Below are 19,709 nucleotides of genomic sequence, written 5' to 3'. Positions count from 1 at the left end.
CCACACATATTGATCTTTTTCCTTTTTAGTTCCTTGTTTTGTTTGGTTTTGTACCTAGAAGATCCTTCCATACCTCAAATAACAGGATTATTCATTAGAGTTTCCTATTATTTTTTATGGCCTTCAAAAATTATTTAAATCCTTAATCCATCTGGAATTTGTTTTGCTATAAGCAATGGAAAGGAACCCACTTCTTTTTTCCCAAATAACTAACTAGCTATATATCAGTATTTTTTAATCAAATAATTTGTTTCCCTACTTATCTGAAACATCTCCTTTGTTATATACTAAATTTCCAGATGTTTGAACTGATTCTGTTCACTGGTCTGGCTGTTATATTAGAATCAAACTGTTATAAATACTGTAGCTTTTTATGCTCTAACATATGGTATAGGAAGTTATCATCAAATTATTATGAAGATTTCTGGGAAACAACAGTATACACACTAGAAAGAAAATGAAATTTTCAAAATGAAGAGTTAATAATCCCAAAGAGGAAGGAGTTGATTTGAGAGATACACTGGAAATATCAGACCCAATAACTACTCATCACATAGGCAATTCCAGAGCGAGGACTATCCTGTTTTCTAACTCTAAAATTTTATTCTTCAAAAAAAACCCCATACTCTTCTCTTTTCCTTCCTCAATAAAATTATTGAGGAAGATAGGTCAGAATATGGTTTAAATAGGAAATGACTGATAATCTAAACATAATAAAATGATTTTAGTATTCTGAATCTAATAAAAATTTTAGGCAAAAATAGAAAAGAAATCAGAATGAAGGTTATTAAATTAGACAGTTATTTGAAATTTTATAATTATATTATAGTTTAGTATAATTTCCTGTCTCTAAAATTATCTTTAAAATAAGTTGCAGAATCTTTGATGAATAAAGTAAATAATAATAACATTCTAAAATGAGAATTTAAAACCATGAGGGTAACTATGTAAATCACAAATTTAGAGTTTTAAAATGATAAAATAATGTGTAAAAGTACTTTAAAAGGTACAAAATGGCAAGTAAAAATAAAGTTACTTTATTGGGAAGGAGAATTGGCAAAGATAAAATTCACTAATGTGGTATTTATTTCCTTGAAAATTTGGAAGTAAAATATCCTAAATATTGGGCTTAATTTTAAAAGCTTTCTGATGGAAATACACTGTGATGTATTACCCTGCTGCATTTAGTTTTCATTCATATATTTGATATTGTGCTTTAGTCTACAAAAGGAAAATTCAAAATCACCAAATGATTAAACCAACTTTAAAAGTTCAAGAAAAAAATCAGTCACCTATGCCAACATGTGCTTCTTGTATCATGCTTACATCATTAGCACCATCGCCAACAGCCAATGTTATAGGCTTCTCAGGTGAGATTTTTATCAGTCTTATTACCTGAAAGACATACAACTAATTAGTTATGATAAAATTTAAATCTTCGTGTATTTATATAAAGTCATTTATCTGAAATGATCTGTTGTAAGAAAAGTAGAGCAATGAAAAAAATTTTTATATGACGATAATAGGCACCGAGGTTCACTTTTGGAGGGATGTCTCCATTAAGATGTTAGGAATGTCTTTCAGAAATGACACAGCAAAACAGAGTACTATCTTTGGATTTTATGATGGTATGTAAGAATCTTTTAAACACAGTTTACATTTGTAAAAAAGCTTAATAATTGTGTAAAAAAATAATTACAATTAATTGAACTTTGTCAGGCAATTTTTTTTCTTTCTCAAGAAATTATTCTTTTCATTTGATACAGGAGAAAGATAATTATTTTCTCTTGTAATAAAATTTTTAAAAATTTATAAAGCAATCAAAATTAAATTCAATAAAATCAAAAGAAAGGTTTCTTTGGAATACTTGAATATACTTTTATAAAGAATCTAGGAGGACTTCCTTGGTGGCACAGTGGTTAAGAATCCGCCTTCCAATGCAGGGGATGCAGGTTCGATCCCTGGTCAGGAACTAGATCCCACATGCATGCTGCAACTAAGAGTTAGCATGCAACAGCTAAGGAAGCTGCTGGCCACAATCAAGGAGCCCACCCGCCACAACCAAGAAAAGAAAAAGAATCTAGGCATTAGCTCTGTTTGGTCTCAAGTTTTAGTCTCCATAGACTGGGGGGAGTACAGGGGTTATAATAATAATAAAATAGGCACTGTAAAAAAAATCCACGAAGCCAAAAAAACTGGATGTAAAATTTTTTAGATCTATTTGTGAAAAAATGTTTAGATGTGCATTTCAAAGGGTATCCTTGTGAAGATTACAGTTGTAAAAAATATTTGTATAGGCTATCACTTGAATTATAGTTAGCTGAACTTTAAATATTTCCTGTATATAGCTTCATATCAGAATTAATTGGCTTTTCAACTTTTTACTAAAGTTCTATTTATCACTTAACAGCTATCTTTAACAAAGAGAATTATCACTTCGTAAGAATGCAAGAATAAGCACAGATCAACAGAACCACCTGGAGGTGCAGATGAACTGAAGTCTTATAGGCTCCCTCACCAGTTAAGTAACTAACTTGTGAGACTTCAGTTATCACAGTTCAAATTTATGTCTCAGGAAAATCACAAACTGCTACCTACCACGTGGTCATTTCTAGGTCACAATGACCTATTTCTAGGTCACTATGAATAGGTGAAACTTCAATATTCACTGTGAAATTTCCAAAGGCCTAATGTACGTGGTTAAAATTCATATTATGAGAAGTGACTGACCCCTAGCAAGATACATATACTGCATACCACCAAATGGAACTAGATGAGGCATTAACGTTAAAGAATACTTTTTTTTTTTTTAATTAATTTTATTTTTGGCTGCTTTGGGTCTTTGTTGCATGCGGGCTTTCTCTAGTTGCGGCGAGCGGGGGCTACTCTTCCTCGTGGTGCGCGGGCTTCTCACTGAGGGGGCTTCTCTTGTTGCGGAGCATGGGCTCTAGGCACGCGGGCTTCATTAGTTGTGGCACATGAGCTCAGTAGTTGTGGCTCGCGGGCTCTAGAGTGCAGGCTCAGGAGTTGTGGCACACAGGCTTAGCTGCTCCACGGCATGTGGGATCTCCCTGGGCCAGGGCTCCAACCTGTGTCCCCTGCATTGGCAGGCGGATTCTTAACCACTGCGCCACCAGGGAAGTCCCAAGAATATTTTAAATCTAAATATCTTTATGCGACTTGTTATGACATAAACATACCTTTGCTTTCTGCAGTGGTGCCATACGACAGCACATTACAGCTGAACAATTTTTACAAACTTCCATAAATAGTTTTTCATGCTCCCTGAGTGCAAGAGACAGACTGGTCCCATCCACCACTAGACCATGCTGAATCACATGGTCCTCTGTAATTCTAAAAAAGAAAATAATTATATCCTCTGTAAGACACTTTAAAGCCATATTATTCAGACTCATCTAGTAAACAAAAGCTTCTTACTGAAAGATGGATCATTTACTCACAGACTTCACTGTTACAAAACTGGCACATCAGGGAACAAACTGAGTTCTATCACTTGGAAGTTAAGATTAAGCAGAACTGAGAGTGACTGGATAAGTAAAACAGGTGATATTCATTTTTACAATGAATTGGTATATACACGCAGTAACTATGTTTTCTAAAATGTGAACTGTTAACACATAATCTGAGGATATTCTCCCAAACTGTATGAAAAGTCTTACAAAAATAAAAAAGTTACTAGTTATACATTTAGCAAATCCTAATTTTAAAAAATTAAATGAAATCAACAATGTTCAGGAAAATTTACAAGCTAGATTCACCGTAGGAAGGAAAGGAATGAAGGAATCATAACTGTCTCTTGATATTTAACCCTACAATGGACTGTAATGCCAGGTATTACGACGGTGGAACATGGATAACACCCCCCTTGTGGGCATATACTACACTGAGGACTACTCCAAAGCATGACCTAATTACTGGCATCTGGGCAAACTACTTGTGACAAGAAAGAGGTAAGAAGAAGAAGAAAAACAAAAAGAAAGATAAGAAGCTTGCATCAGTATGTAAATCAACTGTATTATTGAGCACACTATTTTGTTCAACTGCTTTACCCCACTCCTCCTTTGGTAATAAGAGTTTCTCGTTGAAAGAAGCAGTGTATGTATATACAGATTTACATTCTGGAGCAAGCTTCTTATGCTGCCAAAGGCCAGCACTCAAAGTAGCATTGCACTAAATCCACCAAAAGGAAAATACTACAGTTCACCACTGGGTTCACAGTATAGCAAGACTGCTACTGAGAAACAGCCATACATTTTCAATTTTTTTTTGAGCTTTATTGAGATATTATTAACATATTAACATATGTAAGTTTAAGGTGTACAACATAATTTGATACACATATATACTGCAAAAATGACTACCACAATAAGCTTAGTTAACACCTCCATCCTTTCACATACTTTTTTGTGTGTGGTGATAACATTTAAGATCTACTTTCTTTACAACTTTCAAATATATAATATAGTACTGTTAATTACAGTCACCATGCTGTACATTAGGATCCCCAGAACTTATTCATCTTATATATAAGCTTATATATAAGTTTGTACCCTGTGACTATCATCTCCCCATTTCCCCCACACCCCAGCTCTTGGCAACCACCCTTCTACCACTGGCTTTTTAAAGTTCCACATGTAAGTATTTGTTTCTCTGACTTATTTTACTCAGCATAATGCCCTCAAGGTCCATCCATGTTATCACAAAAAGCAAGATTTCCTTCTTTTTTATGGTTGAATAATATTCCTTTGTGTGTGTGTATACACACACACATCACATTTTCTTTATCCATACACACATCAATGGACATTTAGGTTGTTTCCATTCTTGGCTATTGTGAATAATGCTGCAATGAACATGGGAGTGTGTATATCTCTGAGATAGTGATTTCATTTCCTTTGGATAAATACCCAGGAGTGGAATTGCTGGATCATATGGTAGTTCTATTTAAAATTTTTCCCATACTGTTTTCCAAACTGGTTGTACCCTCAATTTTTAAAAGACAAGTGAGAAGACTATTAAATGAGCAACAAGCTATAAAAACTAAACAAATACTGTAATTTTTTGTCTTCTAATACTTAAATCTTTTCTGTAAGTTAAAATGATGTCTTTCATAGTATGCCTAACAACTATTGTGTTGCACTACAACTAATAAGTGGTAAACAATTAACATTCACAACATAAAATTTAAAAAATGTATATTTCTTTTAATAATTCTCCAATATCCAAAATCAGCACCTAAACTATTCTTCCTCCCTGTTGGCTGAACTTATTTAGCAGCCTCTGCTGCCTCCAGTGCATTCAGCGTGAGCACTACCTGAGCACATGGACTCATAAGAAGGAGTAGCAGCCAAGAGTAGGATAGATCAAATCAGTTTTCCTTGGCAACCTTCCCACGGCATAATAACTTAGGTTTTCCTCTGGACAGGTGTCATAAATCAGCATACTATCTCACAATCCATGGGGTGACATTTATGCAGTATGGAAAACCAGCTCACAGTTCTGGTACACAGTAAGGTAGCATCTACTTATTTCTGTAGTCTCATGTCTCAATACTTCCCACATTCTCTCCCATCTATTCCATTCTCTGGCCATACTTAACTACTATCAATTCCTTGAATGAATCTCTCAGCTCTGGGAATTTGCATACATTGCCCCCTTTGCTTCTTGGTGTTACTCTCTGACCAGTTTACATTTCATCGCTGGAAACAACACAGTCGTGAGTTCTAAAGTAGAGCAAGAGCTTAGCCTAGGCTAAGCTCAGGCTAAGCTTCCCTCTTCTGTCTACCCACAGCTCTCTGTTCTTGCCTCAGTTACAATTCAGTTGTGATAGGTCTATGACAATATATTTATTTCTCTTTTTCCTACACATTGTAAGTATTCTGGGAATAAACAATACACCTTATGTGACTCTGTTCCAAATGCCTAGATAAGAAACAATCATTATATGTTTGTGAAGGACTGGATATATATACTAAAGCTTTCAAAGGTATGGAATTCTTTTGCTATACCCAAGATTTTTAGAATAGATACTTCCTGAAAGTCTGTAAATCAAAATCCTATTGACTTACACGGTTAACTCAGAAAATGCACTCCAGGAATTCCCTGGCAGTCCAGTGGTTAAGACTCTGTGCTCTCACTGCTGAGGGCCCAGGTTCAATCTCTGGTCGGGGAGCTAACATCCCACAAGCCTCATAGCATGGCCAAAGGAAAAAAAGAAAAGAAAATGTACTCCACCAAAAAGATGGTATCTCTAAAACACAAGTTTCACACAGCAAGCCTAAAATTCATTTTAAGGTATAACCTTCACTTTATAATACAGCTTTTGTACAAAAAGGGAAATGAAGAATACCCATGATCTTAACAGACTCACTAAAAGCACATATATAGAAGACTTAAAAAAATTCTAAAATATAATAATTATCTTTACATTGCTGTAGTATGTTATTAACCATCATATCTTCTTTACCATTTTCAGTATTTTTTAAATGAACATTTACTATCTTTAAAATCAGGAGTAATATTTAAGAAGTAAATGATTCCGAACAAATAGTTTGTATGTTTTAGGGCGTTCTTGACATTATGATACTTAAATGTTTAAGCAATCACAATAGTGTTGGCACTGCTCCAAAACTGTAGTATAATTACCTAGATCAGTCACCTTTTTGAGCTCAAGCAAAGACCCTTCTGAGAGCTGTACTGTCTCTTTAAAACATTCCTTAAGTAAGTTTTTCTCTGATGAAATCCAGAGTTTAGTATCACATCAATCCCTGCATAACAAATGTAAATCAAGCACTGAATGTACATTGACAACTGTGGCACTGTCTTTTCGTATTCGTTTTTCTGCATTAATATCACAAGACTGCAAAGACAGGTACCTGTAGAATATCTTAGATGGCTACCTACAAGCAACCCTGAGGCTTACACTGAAGCACTCTTAATTTATTGTAAAAAACAACTGACTGTGTTAAATGAGGGCTCCTAAATAAAGTTGATCTACCTAAAAAAGCAGATTTAGAGAAAAAGAGAACGCATTAAGAGCATAAATACCTATGAAATTATCTTTGAACAGATTAATTTCCCTGTTTGGTCATGTGAACCTCATCAGTGGTTGGCAAATGTTTTCTGTAAAGAGTTAGAAGTAAACATTATGATTTTAAGTTTTGTGGGCCATGAGGCTAAATTGAGGATATTATGTAGGTACTTATGCTACAAAAGAGGAAACAAATTTTGACAAAAAAAATTTTAAGTAAAAAATATAATAATTAAGGGCCTCTCTCGCCTTCTGAGAGGGTCCACACTCTGTGGGGTGTTTCTCCCAAGGCCTCTCGCCTTCTGAGATGGCCCACACTCTTGTCTGTGGAGTGTTTCTCCCTAAATAAATCCACTTCTTATCTATCACTTTGTCTTTCACTGAATTCTTTCTGTGATGAGACATCAAGAACCTGAGCTTCATTAAGTCCTGAGGCCAGTCTTTGAGTTCTGCCAGAACTAAGGCCCGCACCCAGGTGGAGAATGGAATGATAATGTTGACCCACATGACTTCAGTCAACTAAAGCTTGGACTCTATCAATCGTGGCCCCAATTCTATGCTGAATTCTCCTCTGCTCAAGCCCCTTCCTGAATATGCATGTACCCTTAACTTGAAACTTCCCCAAGTTTGCTGTTTGGGGGAGACACTATTTTAGGAAAGATCCCCAGTGTTCTCCTTACTTCCTGCAAGTAATAAATCTTTCCTTTTCCTGAAAAAAAAAAAAATTAAGTACAATTTTTAAAATAATAGAAGTCTACTAATGAGGAGAACAGAAACCTTTTTTTTTTGCAGGGGGAAGAACCCCAATTAATTTGATTAATTGGGGTTCAAAGTTCATGTTTCCTATCATCAAAACCAATTGCACATGTCCATCTGTTAATGCTGATCTGTAATGAGATTTTACATTTTATTGCAAAAGAATCATCTGTAATGATTTTGTATTTCATTTTTGATTATGTCTTTTCAAACAGGCAGTACATTAAAGCATATTATCATTGAATAATAAACACAATGCTTTGCCACCTAATTTGATAATAATCAACACTCCACTATGCTTTAAGAGTGTGGTATTAAAAGTCCATTTTTCTTTTCATGTTTGGACATGATGGTTAAATACTGATAACAAATATATACTAAAACGTCATATGGCAAAATGTGTGGCACGGAAAACATTAACAAGTTATAATTGTGTCGCTGTGATTTGTAGTATATCAAGCAGCAGTGAGAAATGATAAAAGTGCTTTATAAGGTCTCTGTCCCAATTACTCAACTGCGCTGTTATAGTGCAAAAGCCTTCACTGATGATATGTAAATGAACAAATGTGGCTGTGTTCCAATAAAACTTTATTTACAGACACCAAACTTTTAATTTCATGTAATCTTCACACCATGAACTATTACTCTTCTTTGACTTCTTTTTCATCCATTAAAAAATGTAAAAATTATTTTCAGCTCATGGGCTGTAAAAAAGGCAGTGGGCCATATTTGGGCCCATGGGCCATAGCTTGCTGGCCCCTGAACTCCATGATCCAGATAATGATATTCTTACCTTCTGGCAAGCTGCCTCAACTTTTCAGCACATTCACTGTCTGACGTCTGGTTTATAAGTTCAAGGATGTTCATGGTTCTGTGAAAATGTCCACATGACAAACTCACACTAACAGCTGTTTCATGTTTATCTCCAGTAAGTACCCATACTTTGATACCAGCCATTCTCAATGCTTCAATAGTTTCTCGAACTTTATCTTGTAGTCTGAAAATAAAAGAAACAAAATTAGTAGTAGAGAACACTTTTTTGACTGTATTTTAAGTATAAACCACAAAGTAAGGTAATTCCGAACTCCTTAACCTAGGAATGTTATAGTATAGTAATATAACCGAATTTTTTTCCATTAGGGAAAAAACAGGAATAACCAAATTAGTGACCACCTGGCTAATATAAAATCTACAACTGTGGGGCTTCCCTGGTGGCGCAGTGGTTGAGAGTCCGCCTGCCGATGCAGGGGACACGGGTTTCTGCCTACCGATGCAGGGGACACGGGTGCGTGCCCCGGCCTGGGAAGATCCCACATGCCGCGGAGCGGCTGGGCCCGTGAGCCATGGCCGCTGAGCCTGCGCGTCCGGAGCCTGTGCTCCGCAGCGGGAGAGGCCACAGCAGTGAAAGGCCCGTGTACCGCAAAAAAAAAAAAAAAAAAAAAAAAAATCTACAACTGTGTGCTAACACATGTTTGTCACAATGGGCATTCCAGAGTTGTGAGGCATTTTAGGTGACAGGCACTAAATGATTGCCTGGGTCAATACTGCCTTTATGAGAACATTTGTGCATTCTCACAACTGTAAAGTTTCCTTCCCTTCATTTTGGTTACTGATAATACTACTGTAAATGTATTTGGTTTTTTGAAGCTCACAGGGTATTGATATGTTGGAGCACTATGTAAACTTAAATATAAAATCTACAACTTCATATTTTAAGAGTATCTTCAAAGTTGATTTTTATAGAACCAACTAACTACATAGTCTTCATAAACTCATTTTCTTAGAAAGTCTTAAATTTCAAATTAGAAGATTTTCTCCTTTTTTGGCAAGAAAATCTCTTACCTCATTAGTTCAAAAATCAGACTGTGGACAATAATGGTCTACATATAACCTCAGGGAGTCTCAGAAATCTCATGAGGACAACTGAAAAGTAAATGAAACCCTAGATTTTAAAAAATGCAAGCACCTTTAGATCTAGGGGGTAGAGAAAAACATAACAATAGGCTTAATTTGTAGAATTCAATTTAATTCAAGAAACTGTGAAACACACATGGAGAGAGATGCTGGGAACAAAGGCAAAAGAATAAGTAGACCTCAAGGAATTCACAGGCTAACAGAGGAGAAAGTCTTCTAACAAATAATATACTGCCACAAGGACAACAACAGAACTACCTACAAAACATGGAGGCTTTCCAAAGAAGATAATTTTTAATACTATTAGGGGTTAGGAAAGGTCTTCCTGGAGTGGGGGTGATATATGAACTATGGTTTATGAATGGGTATTCACAGACGGATAAGGGAAGAATGATCCAGGCAGAAAGCACAACCTTGCCAACGAAAAAAGGCACAAAATAGAACACTTTTAACTATAGTTGTTGTTCAGAGAAGTAGACAGTTTGGTACTGTTGAAATGTAAAGTGGAAGGGGGCAGTGGTAAGAGGTGAGGCTGGAGAATTAAGCAGGAGCTTAAAATCTTTGTAAGGAACACTGAGGAATAGTTTAAAAACTCAAGACTACAGGCAAAACTACACATGGCTGGATTCTTTCAACTATTTCAGATAGCTGGCTAGAACAAAAATTATATATATGGACTGGGAAAAATTAAAGCTTTAATTCTCTATTTTGATTTTAAATATATTAAGTATAAAATGTTAAAAAACAGAATTTGTCATAAATTAGAAACACTTGGCTAGAAAAATTCTTATGGGAGAAAAATGATATTGCCTATTTGTCTGATACTTACTTGTCTTCTACTGCTGTAGCTCCCAGTAATATCAGGTCTTTCTCTATGAACTGGAAGACATCTGCCAATTTCTCTTCCCGTTGCTGCAAGGCAGTCCTGGCTTCAAATAAACGTCTATCTATTTCCTCATACTCTTTAGGTGTAAACTCTCTGTAGGCCATACACAGAGTTCTTAGCCCTTTCTAAAATAGAAAAATTAAAGACAAAAATTGAACAAAAATAACTAATGGGGAATTAAGAAGTCATTGAAATAAACTGAGGACCCCATTACCAAAATTCAATTATAAATAATTTAAAAAGTACTATCATCTAGTGATAGGAAATAAATAAACTTTCACAAAACCCTAGTTATCTGAGTTATGGGACACATAATACCATAGCTCTTGCAATTTCTGATGAGTTCTTAAACAGTTGCTCAAAATAATTAAGGTCACTGAATTGTAGAACATTATAGAGCCTAGACAGGATCATAAAGATGATCTACCTGTGATTTTAAATATGTTTTACCAGGAAAGCCAAGAAGTTCTATAATGGTACCTTTAGGATTGTCAAGAGAGAGGAAGCCTCAGGTTCTTCTCTCCTGTTTTAACCACTACAACTGCACTTTTATCTACTTTTATTTTTTTTTTTAGACAATTTTTTAAAAACATCTTTATTGGAGTATAACTGTTTTACAATAGACAATTTTTTTTTAAAGTCTTTATCGAATTTGTTACAATATGGCTTCTGTTTTATGTGGTTTTTTTTTGGTTTTTTGGCCGCAAGGCATGTGGAATCTTCCTGACCAGGGATTGAACCTGCATTGGAAGGTGAAGTCTTAACCACTGGACTGCCAGGGAAGTCTCCACTTTTATCTACTTTAAAAGAACTTTTTTTTAAGCAAAGGGGACTGTATAATTTCCTGAGGGTTCATGATATGACAAATTCACATTTCAAATAAAGAAGCCTGTAAAGTAGTCATTATCAACCAACCAATACTTTCTAGAGCCACTGAATGAATGATTTTAAATTGTATCATTATACCTTCACTGGTGAATTGGAATTTCACAAAACTTAGGAATATATATTTGATTATCTGATTCTACCAGGTGTGAACTTTTCTTATGGTGTTAATATTTGAAAGTTGTTATCTAAATCTGAAAGCTTACAAAAGTTCTTTTTCTTGCAACACATGTTCCTCAGAAAAACCCAAAATAAATGTTCTAATAGTAGGACTCAGAAAGGGAAGGTTTTAAAATACTATATGACACTACTTAGCAGATTTCTAAATGTTGTAATTCCTTGATTTACAAATGACGTATACCTATAAACACCTGTTTCTCTTAAATAACAGTTAAGCGACTATGAGAGTTACTAAATTAATTCATTCCACAACAAACATTTATTGAGTGCCAACTACGTGCCAGCATTTTTCTGGATTAAAATGACAGAAAAGTAGAATAGGACTTCCCTGGTGGTGCAGTGGTTAAGAATCTGCCTGCCAATGCAGGGGACACGGATTCGATCCCTGGTCCAGGAAGATCCCACATGCCATGGAGCAACTAAGCCCGTGCGCCACAACTACTGATCTCGCGCTCCGCAACTACTGAGACCACATGTTGCAACTACTGAAGTCTGACATATGCATAGCCAAAAATTTCTTCAATATGGGTCCTTTTTAGATTTCAGCATTTCCAGGTTTCTGTATTTTCTTTCACATGTATGGTTTCTGTCAGCTCTTTATGTTGGCTGGATCCTTTAATTCTGCTTCTGTATTTGAATATCTACTTCATATATAACAAATAGTATACATAATGTAATAAATGACCAAGAGAAAATGGCCATATTTGTACTCACACACCTAATATCTTTCCACATCAAAGAGAGTGGAAATGTTATCAAAATATATTTTCCTTTTACCATTTTTAAAACAGTAATAAGTGACCGTTCTCATGGAATTTGAATCATCTAAATTGATATGTGTCTCATGCTACATAATATCCCATACTAATATGTTTGTCCTTACTTAATGTCAAAGATATTTGAAGATGATTTTACTTATAATAAACAGAACATGGTGGAGCATTTATGCATAGGATAATATTCTGGAACAATCTGTGAGGTCAACCTTGGCATAATTTGACTTGTGGTTGTAACGGTATCTTATTCTAAGTACAGTGATTTCCTTATAAACATGGTCAGATCGTTTTGTGGTAAAAACAAGAGAAAGTACATATAGCATATATGACACAGTACAGCACTAGATACATTTTTTTATAATAAACACTCTAGGAAAAATGGAATGCATGTGTTTTTCAAATATAATTTTTCCAAGATCTAAATCTATTACAAAGGCATATATCTTTAAAGCAATAAAACTTTAAAAATTTTGTAATATAAAGAACAGTGCACTCAAAAAAAGAACCCGGTGATCATTCCATTCACTATTTTTCCGCAGTTTTCTTGAACTCCTCTTTTGAACTCAATAGTATCTGTTGGATAATTTTACAATTCCCTATGGAGTAAGAAACCAGGAGTTATCTATAAATTTCCATGGACGATTTTACAGTTCATTATGGAGTAGGGAAGTAGATAATACCTATACATTGTCAAGATAAAGTTAAGGGACTTCCGTGGTGGCACAGTGGTTAAGAGTCCACCTGCCAATGTACGGGACATGGTTCAAGCCCTGGTCCAGGAAGATCCCACATGCCATGGAGCAACTAAGCCCGTGCGCCACAACTACTGATCTCGCGCTCCGCAACTACTGAGACCACATGTTGCAACTACTGAAGCCTGCATGCCTAGAGCCGGTGCTCCGCAACAAGAGAAGCCACTGCAACGAGAAGCCCATGCACCACAATGAAGAGTAGCCCCCCGCTCGCCGCAACTAGAGAAACCCACACGCAGCAACACGGACCCACCGCAGTCCCCGCCCCGCCCCGCCCCCCAAAAAAGTAGAACAATGCCTTTGTTCTTATGGATATACAGCGTGGTAGATGAACTAGACCATAAACAAACAGAAAGTAATGGGAGAAAAGAAACCATAAGTAAGTAAAGGAGGCAGGTGGGCAGCATTTATAGAAATGCAGAAATGAGAGATCATGAGGCTCTAAGACTAAGACGGAGCTGCTTAGTAAGTTTCCTCTTCACATGAATTGTGGCACTTTGTTTTTGTAAGATTTTCCTACATTCTTTTATTAAGAGGGACATAATTCATGTACCATAATTCACTTTAAAAAGTACAATTCAGTGGTCTTTAGTGTACTCACAAAGTCGTGCAATTGTTATTACTATCTAATTCCAGAACATCTGCATCACCCCTAAAAGGAATTCCATATTCATTAGCAGACACTTCCCTTTTCCCCCTTCCTTCAGCTCCTGGCAACCACTAATATGCTTTCTGGCTCTATGAATTTGTCTTTTCTGGGTATTTCATATAAATGGAACATGTGGCCTTTTGTGACTAGCTTCTTTCACTTAGCAATCTTTTCAAAGTTCATCCATGATGTAGCATATATCAGTACTTCATTCCTTTTAATGGCCAAATAACATTTTATTATATGGATATGACACGTATCATATATGGATATGACACATCAGTTGATGGACATTTGGGTGCTTCCATTTTTTTGGCTATTAGGAATAAAGCTGATAAGTACAAGTTTCTGTGTAGACGTATGTTTTCAATTCTCTTGGATGCATACCCAGGAGTGAAATTACCAAGTCATATAGTAACTCTATATTACTCTATGTTCTATGAGGAATTGTAAAACTATTTTTGAAAGTGGCCATATCATTTATATTCCCATCAGCAATGTATCAGGGTTCCAGTTTCTACCCATACTTGGGATTTTTGTACGTCTCCTTTTTTTGGTGGGGGGGGGGGCATGCTGCACGGCATGCAGGATCTTAATCCCCCGACCAGGGATGGAACCCATGCCTCCTGTAATGGAAGCATGGAGTCTTAACCACTGGACCGCCAGGGAAGTCCCTCCGTTTTTAATATAGCAATCTGAGTGGTCCTTATAGCCATAAGTACTCTGGCTGTACTAGGTGCAAAGAGAAGACATATTTTAGCAGGTTAAAAAAGGTCAAATTTTAACCAACGAATGAGGAGCCAACACATAATGTAACAGAAATGCAGAATTTCTATAATTTTTGATAAAATACTAATGCAAAAATGAAACCCCAGATCTTTCATATATGTATATTTTTAGCGGTTTTTAAATTAGAGAAATTTGCACTTACCAAAGCAAATTCATCTACATGAATTCTGGTTTTTTCTATTTCTCCACCTATACATTCCGGGAGAATTGATGATTCGGCTCCTTTAACAAATAAAAGTTTCTCACCTAAAAAGAAAAATGAGTTATCAAGCTCTTAGTATTATGTAACTAAAAATTCATGAACATTTAAACTGGTTACCTGAAGGTGCCTGAACAATTACACTCATTCTTCTACGATCTGAATCAAATTCCAGAACATGAAGCAGTTTGTACCTAAGGAAGAAAAAATAAGAAAGACAAAATCTGTACTTTTTTGAATAATATTAAGTGAATATTTAGAAAGAATCTCTATAAAAGATAAAATGGTTAATTTAGAAGAAATTAATCTCAATTACATTTTTCAAGATGATGGATTATGAGTCATTAATAACACAAGATAGAAAAAGAAGGAACTGACATTTATTAAGTACTTACCAAATGCCAAGTACTTTACATACCTTATATCATTTAATACCCATGAGAACCAAAGGAGGTAGGTCTTGTCTCATTTTACAGGTGAGGACTATTAAACTCAGAAAGATACACTCATTTGCCTTAAGTCAAATGAGCATGTGAATGGCACAGCAAGGAATGGAATACATATCTGCCCAGCTTCATGTTTTTCCTCACTAAAAAGGTTGACTGATTCTCAACTCTTTTTTCTGCCTAAACACACCTGAGAAATACGAACACTCACATTAGTAACAGAGGCTCATTACAGCAGTGATTCTGAACCGACGACAGGGCATGTGTGTGCAGTTGGGGGACACCAAGGCCTCTCTAGGGAGCTGTAAAAGAATTTGTGTGGATGGGTCAGGTGTGGATTGAAAAGTCTTCTAGATGAATTTATACAATGATGTACATATGGAATGTTTTGGCACATCTCAAAGAAAAACACTGAGTAGAATGGTTTATAAGTTGATAAAATGAGCTAGACAGGCTCCCAGATAAAAGTAGCCAAAGACTGGGCACTGTTTAGTTCAGAAAAGCGTAGTCTGGAAAAGCACAAGTGGAGCTGAAATATGATCAGAAATGATAAAACCACGAAAGATATGAATGTGATAAGAATGGACTAATTTATCAAACAGCGGAAATACTGGAAATAATACAATGGTTCCTTAATGTTTGAAAGATAAAAATTATAGGAAAGATAAGGAAGTTTTTATTTAGTGAGTAGAAATTTACAAAACTCATTATCCTAAAAATGTGTAAAAATAAATACATAAGTAAATTCAAGAACCATTAAGCTAAAATACAGATGAAAGTTTCAGAGCATTACACTGTTACTACCATGATGAGATACAATGTAATACTGACATCATTCTAGAGCCGGTGTCAGTAAACTTTTCCTGTAAGGGGCCAGATAGTAAATACTTTAGGCTTTGAAGACCATATATGATCTCTGCTCCATATTTTTTTGTTTTGGAAAACACTTTAAAAATGTAATTTAGTTTGCAGGCTGTACAGAAACAGGCTATAGGCCAGATCTGGTTTCTGGGTCATAGTTTACCAATTCCTGTTCTATAGTAAACACTTAATATATAGAAAATTACAATATAGAAAAAAATTACCGTTCCAGTTTTCCAAGTGTTTTAACTTCCATAGTTTCTCCAGAATTGCCAATAAATACAATGCCGAATCTAGGGAATAAAAGGAGAAAGAAATATAAGATTTAAAGAATGATATTTTATAATTCACAGTATAACTAACTTGAATAAAAACATTTAAAATATAAGTTTAAGATGTATTTTAAAGTTATTTCCTTTGAGTATAGGATTATTTTTAAGAACTTGAAGGATGAGAGTAGATACAAAACAATACATACACAAGTATTTCTCACAAATTATATTTTTCATATTTCATAGTAACCAGACTTTTAAAGAGATCTCTTCAAAATATGACTTAATGCAAGCTTGACAACAAAATTAATGACATTTCAAATTCTCATTTAAAATACTTTTATGTGTAAAAATATATACATATAAATAAAATACATTTATGTGTAAAAAAAAGTGTAAAAATAAAATACCTTTATGTGTTTCTGAATTTTGTCTGAGAATTTAAAATTATGTTCTTTTATTTTCACATTTTCATTTAAAAGGTATTTTTCTGAAGATGTGAAAATTAAACTACCTTGCAGCAGCTTCCACGAGAGCCTTTTCATCTGGTGAAGATGCATAGTACTCCAACTGGGAGGGTGCAAGGTTGGTTTGCCAGGGACCATCACCAATGCCATCAGTCTGAACACTGCTAATCTGCACAGTGTGACAGAGACTGACTGCTTTAAAGAAGAGATCATGTTCTTTAATCTGTAGAAACATAATTAATATTCATAATAAAATATACCAATACCAAATAACATGTAGGAACATGTAGGAAACCAGAAACAAAATTCTAAAAAACGCGAATAAATACAGCTCATAATTTGATAAACTAAGATGTAGAACAAGAGTGCTACAATTCGGAATTGCATAAATAATAGTTGGCTGCTTCTGAATCCCAAGAATAAAATGTCACATTTGCTTATGACCCTTCAAAATCTGAGTATATTTTTAGGAGGCATAACCAAATTGCAAGTAAAGGTGAAAACTCTTCTGTGGAAGAACTGAGATCTCAAAAGCTCTATTAAGCTCTATTCCTTAGCAAAGTCTTCTTTATTTCAAGGCAGAAAGGGCTTTCCTTAACTTAGTCCCACTTAAATACCCAGAGAACTAAAGTAGATGCATATATATATATATATATATATATATATATTTTTTTTTTAGTGGAACATTTTATTTACTTATTTATTTATTTAAAATAGATCTTTATTGGAGTATAATTGCTTCACAATACTGTGTTATTTTCTGTTGCACAACAAAGCGAATCAGCCATATGCATACATATGTCCCCATATCCCCTTCCTCTTGAGCCTCCCTCCCTAAAGTAGATGCATATTAAGTGACAAGTTAAGCTGGCTTATGACTATAAATTCTCAGTGCTGAATCAAAGGATAAACATTTCAAATGTATATTCCTTGCCCCACACTAACACTTAAACTTTTTCTCTTACAACCCACCAACTAACAAAGAATTACTATTTCAAATGAAACTCCTATTTATTAACTTAAAAATTACTTAAAAATTGCTTACTAGTTCAGTTTCATTTTCAGGACTAGTTCTCAAAGAGGAACTGGTTGCAAGATGGGATAAGTTGTTAAGATGGGATAAACTACTAAGATAAGATAAGTTTCCTTCTGAAGAGTCTGGTGTTGGTCCTTCAGATACAAGTCTACCATTGATTTCTTGGTATTTTATACCATTAATTGAACATTCCCGAAACTGCATCTCGTTTTCGGTCAGTGTACCAGTTTTGTCTGTAAACACATACTCCACCTAGAGACAGAAAACAAAAGAAAACAAATCTTTATGTTCAGGGTATTATGTTAAACAAAAAAACTTTGTACTCTGGCTCCTGAAGTTGTTTACCTATTAACATTGATATACTCATGTTAACATGAGTCTTACTTATAATCCGAGCACAAGCAAATAATTAAAGATGCCACAGAAACAAAACAGGGTAATACAAAATATTTAAAATCTATATACTCTTTGAAGTCTGTGGCATCTTTAGGTTCATGTTCATCTATAGAGTTGACTGATAATTTCTGTTGAACAAGCAGCAGAAATACAAACTGCAGTTATTCTCTCTGGGTAAACTGAGGAAAAGCCAAGACTGATATTTGGGGATACCCCCCAAAAACAGCTGGGCTGCCAGGCTTTTCTAGGGAAAACTTTTGGACTTGTAAAGAAAACCAAAGATTAGCATTCATTTGAGGATATCCCCTTACATGAAAAGGTAAAAGAGAGTCTAAAACAAATGATAGGCAGTTCCACTATAACACTGTCTTGAAAACACAAGAATTTATTACAATGAGACTGATATATAAGGGAACAATTTGAGCATAATATGAACTTTGCGTTTGATTATGAACAGTTTCAGCTGTGAGAAACAGTAGGTGAACACAGAAAACTGCACCCAGAATACATGAAATATACAAACCTCAAACAGCTAGCAGCTCCCTCAGGTCACCATGTGTGTTATGAGACATAACCATTCACATCTGGTATTATACTTTCTTTCTGTTTTCAGATAACCTTCCTTCCAATACTTCACAATAACACACAAGTTGCAATACTTCTGATGGCCACTTCCACAAGTAAACTTCAGGTCATTTTCAAGATAAAGTGCCATATTTACTGTAGTATTTATTACGTATTTCTTAATAATTTAGCAAGTCCTGCTGTCATTAGGTTCTTATCTTTTTATTTTAAATGTGTTACTGACAAAGTTTTTGTTGTATCCCAATCCCATTTTCCCATAAGCCCTGTGGTTTTTAGTAAGTAATTTTGCACAGCACAGTGATTTTAGGAATGCATATGTCACATTACAGCAGAACTGATGTACTGAGAAAGGAACTAGGAAAAAACTGAGAATATAGAACTAGCAGAAGGCTTTAAAGAAACTGTCATTAATATCCTCAAAGAGGTGAAAGAACAGATTATATTCAAGAAACAAGAATAGGATGTAATTAAAAGACGACCATTCTGGGAATTCCCTGGCTGTCCAGTGTTTAGGACTCTGCGCTTCCACTGTGGGGACATGTGCTCGATCCCTGGTTGGGGAACTGAGATCCTGCAAGCTGTGCGGCCCAAAAAAAAAAAAAAAAAAAAAAAAGACCATTCAGATATACTAGCATATTAGATATTTAAAACATTACAATACAAATAAAAGAAATCGAAAGATAGGTGGAACCAGAGGGCAGACAGCAGAAGCAAGAACTACAATCCTGCAGCCTGTGGAAAAAAACCACATTCACAGAAAGATAGACAAGATGAAAAGGCAGAGGGCTATATACCAGATGAAGGAACAA

The 19,709-nt window shown here is 35.1% G+C and overlaps 1 protein-coding gene across 6 annotated transcripts in view; it reads right to left on the bottom strand.

Annotated features, from left to right (window-relative positions):
- The window catches only part of ATP11B (ATPase phospholipid transporting 11B (putative)), a 125,734-nt gene that overhangs the window by 40,975 nt on the left and 65,050 nt on the right, over positions 1-19,709 (bottom strand). For all 6 annotated transcript variants that reach the window (XR_003680393.2, XM_024124357.2, XM_028491523.2 and 3 more), the window contains exons 13-21: positions 17,929-18,171; positions 16,931-17,106; positions 16,369-16,437; positions 14,958-15,031; positions 14,781-14,884; positions 10,551-10,732; positions 8,601-8,804; positions 3,201-3,354; positions 1,293-1,395 (exon numbers count right to left, since the gene is read on the bottom strand). Coding sequence is in view for 5 of the 6 variants with exons in the window: in XM_024124357.2 (XP_023980125.1) it covers positions 1,293-1,395; positions 3,201-3,354; positions 8,601-8,804; positions 10,551-10,732; positions 14,781-14,884; positions 14,958-15,031; positions 16,369-16,437; positions 16,931-17,106; positions 17,929-18,171 (1,309 nt within the window). In the remaining variant the exon portion in view is untranslated. The remainder of the gene's footprint in view (positions 1-1,292; positions 1,396-3,200; positions 3,355-8,600; positions 8,805-10,550; positions 10,733-14,780; positions 14,885-14,957; positions 15,032-16,368; positions 16,438-16,930; positions 17,107-17,928; positions 18,172-19,709) is intronic.

This window comes from Physeter macrocephalus, chromosome 1 (assembly GCF_002837175.3).
Source record: "Physeter macrocephalus isolate SW-GA chromosome 1, ASM283717v5, whole genome shotgun sequence".
NCBI classification, from domain to species: Eukaryota; Metazoa; Chordata; class Mammalia; order Artiodactyla; family Physeteridae; genus Physeter; species Physeter macrocephalus.
Note: the sequence above shows the minus strand (reverse complement) of the source record. Positions and strands in the feature narration are given on the sequence as shown.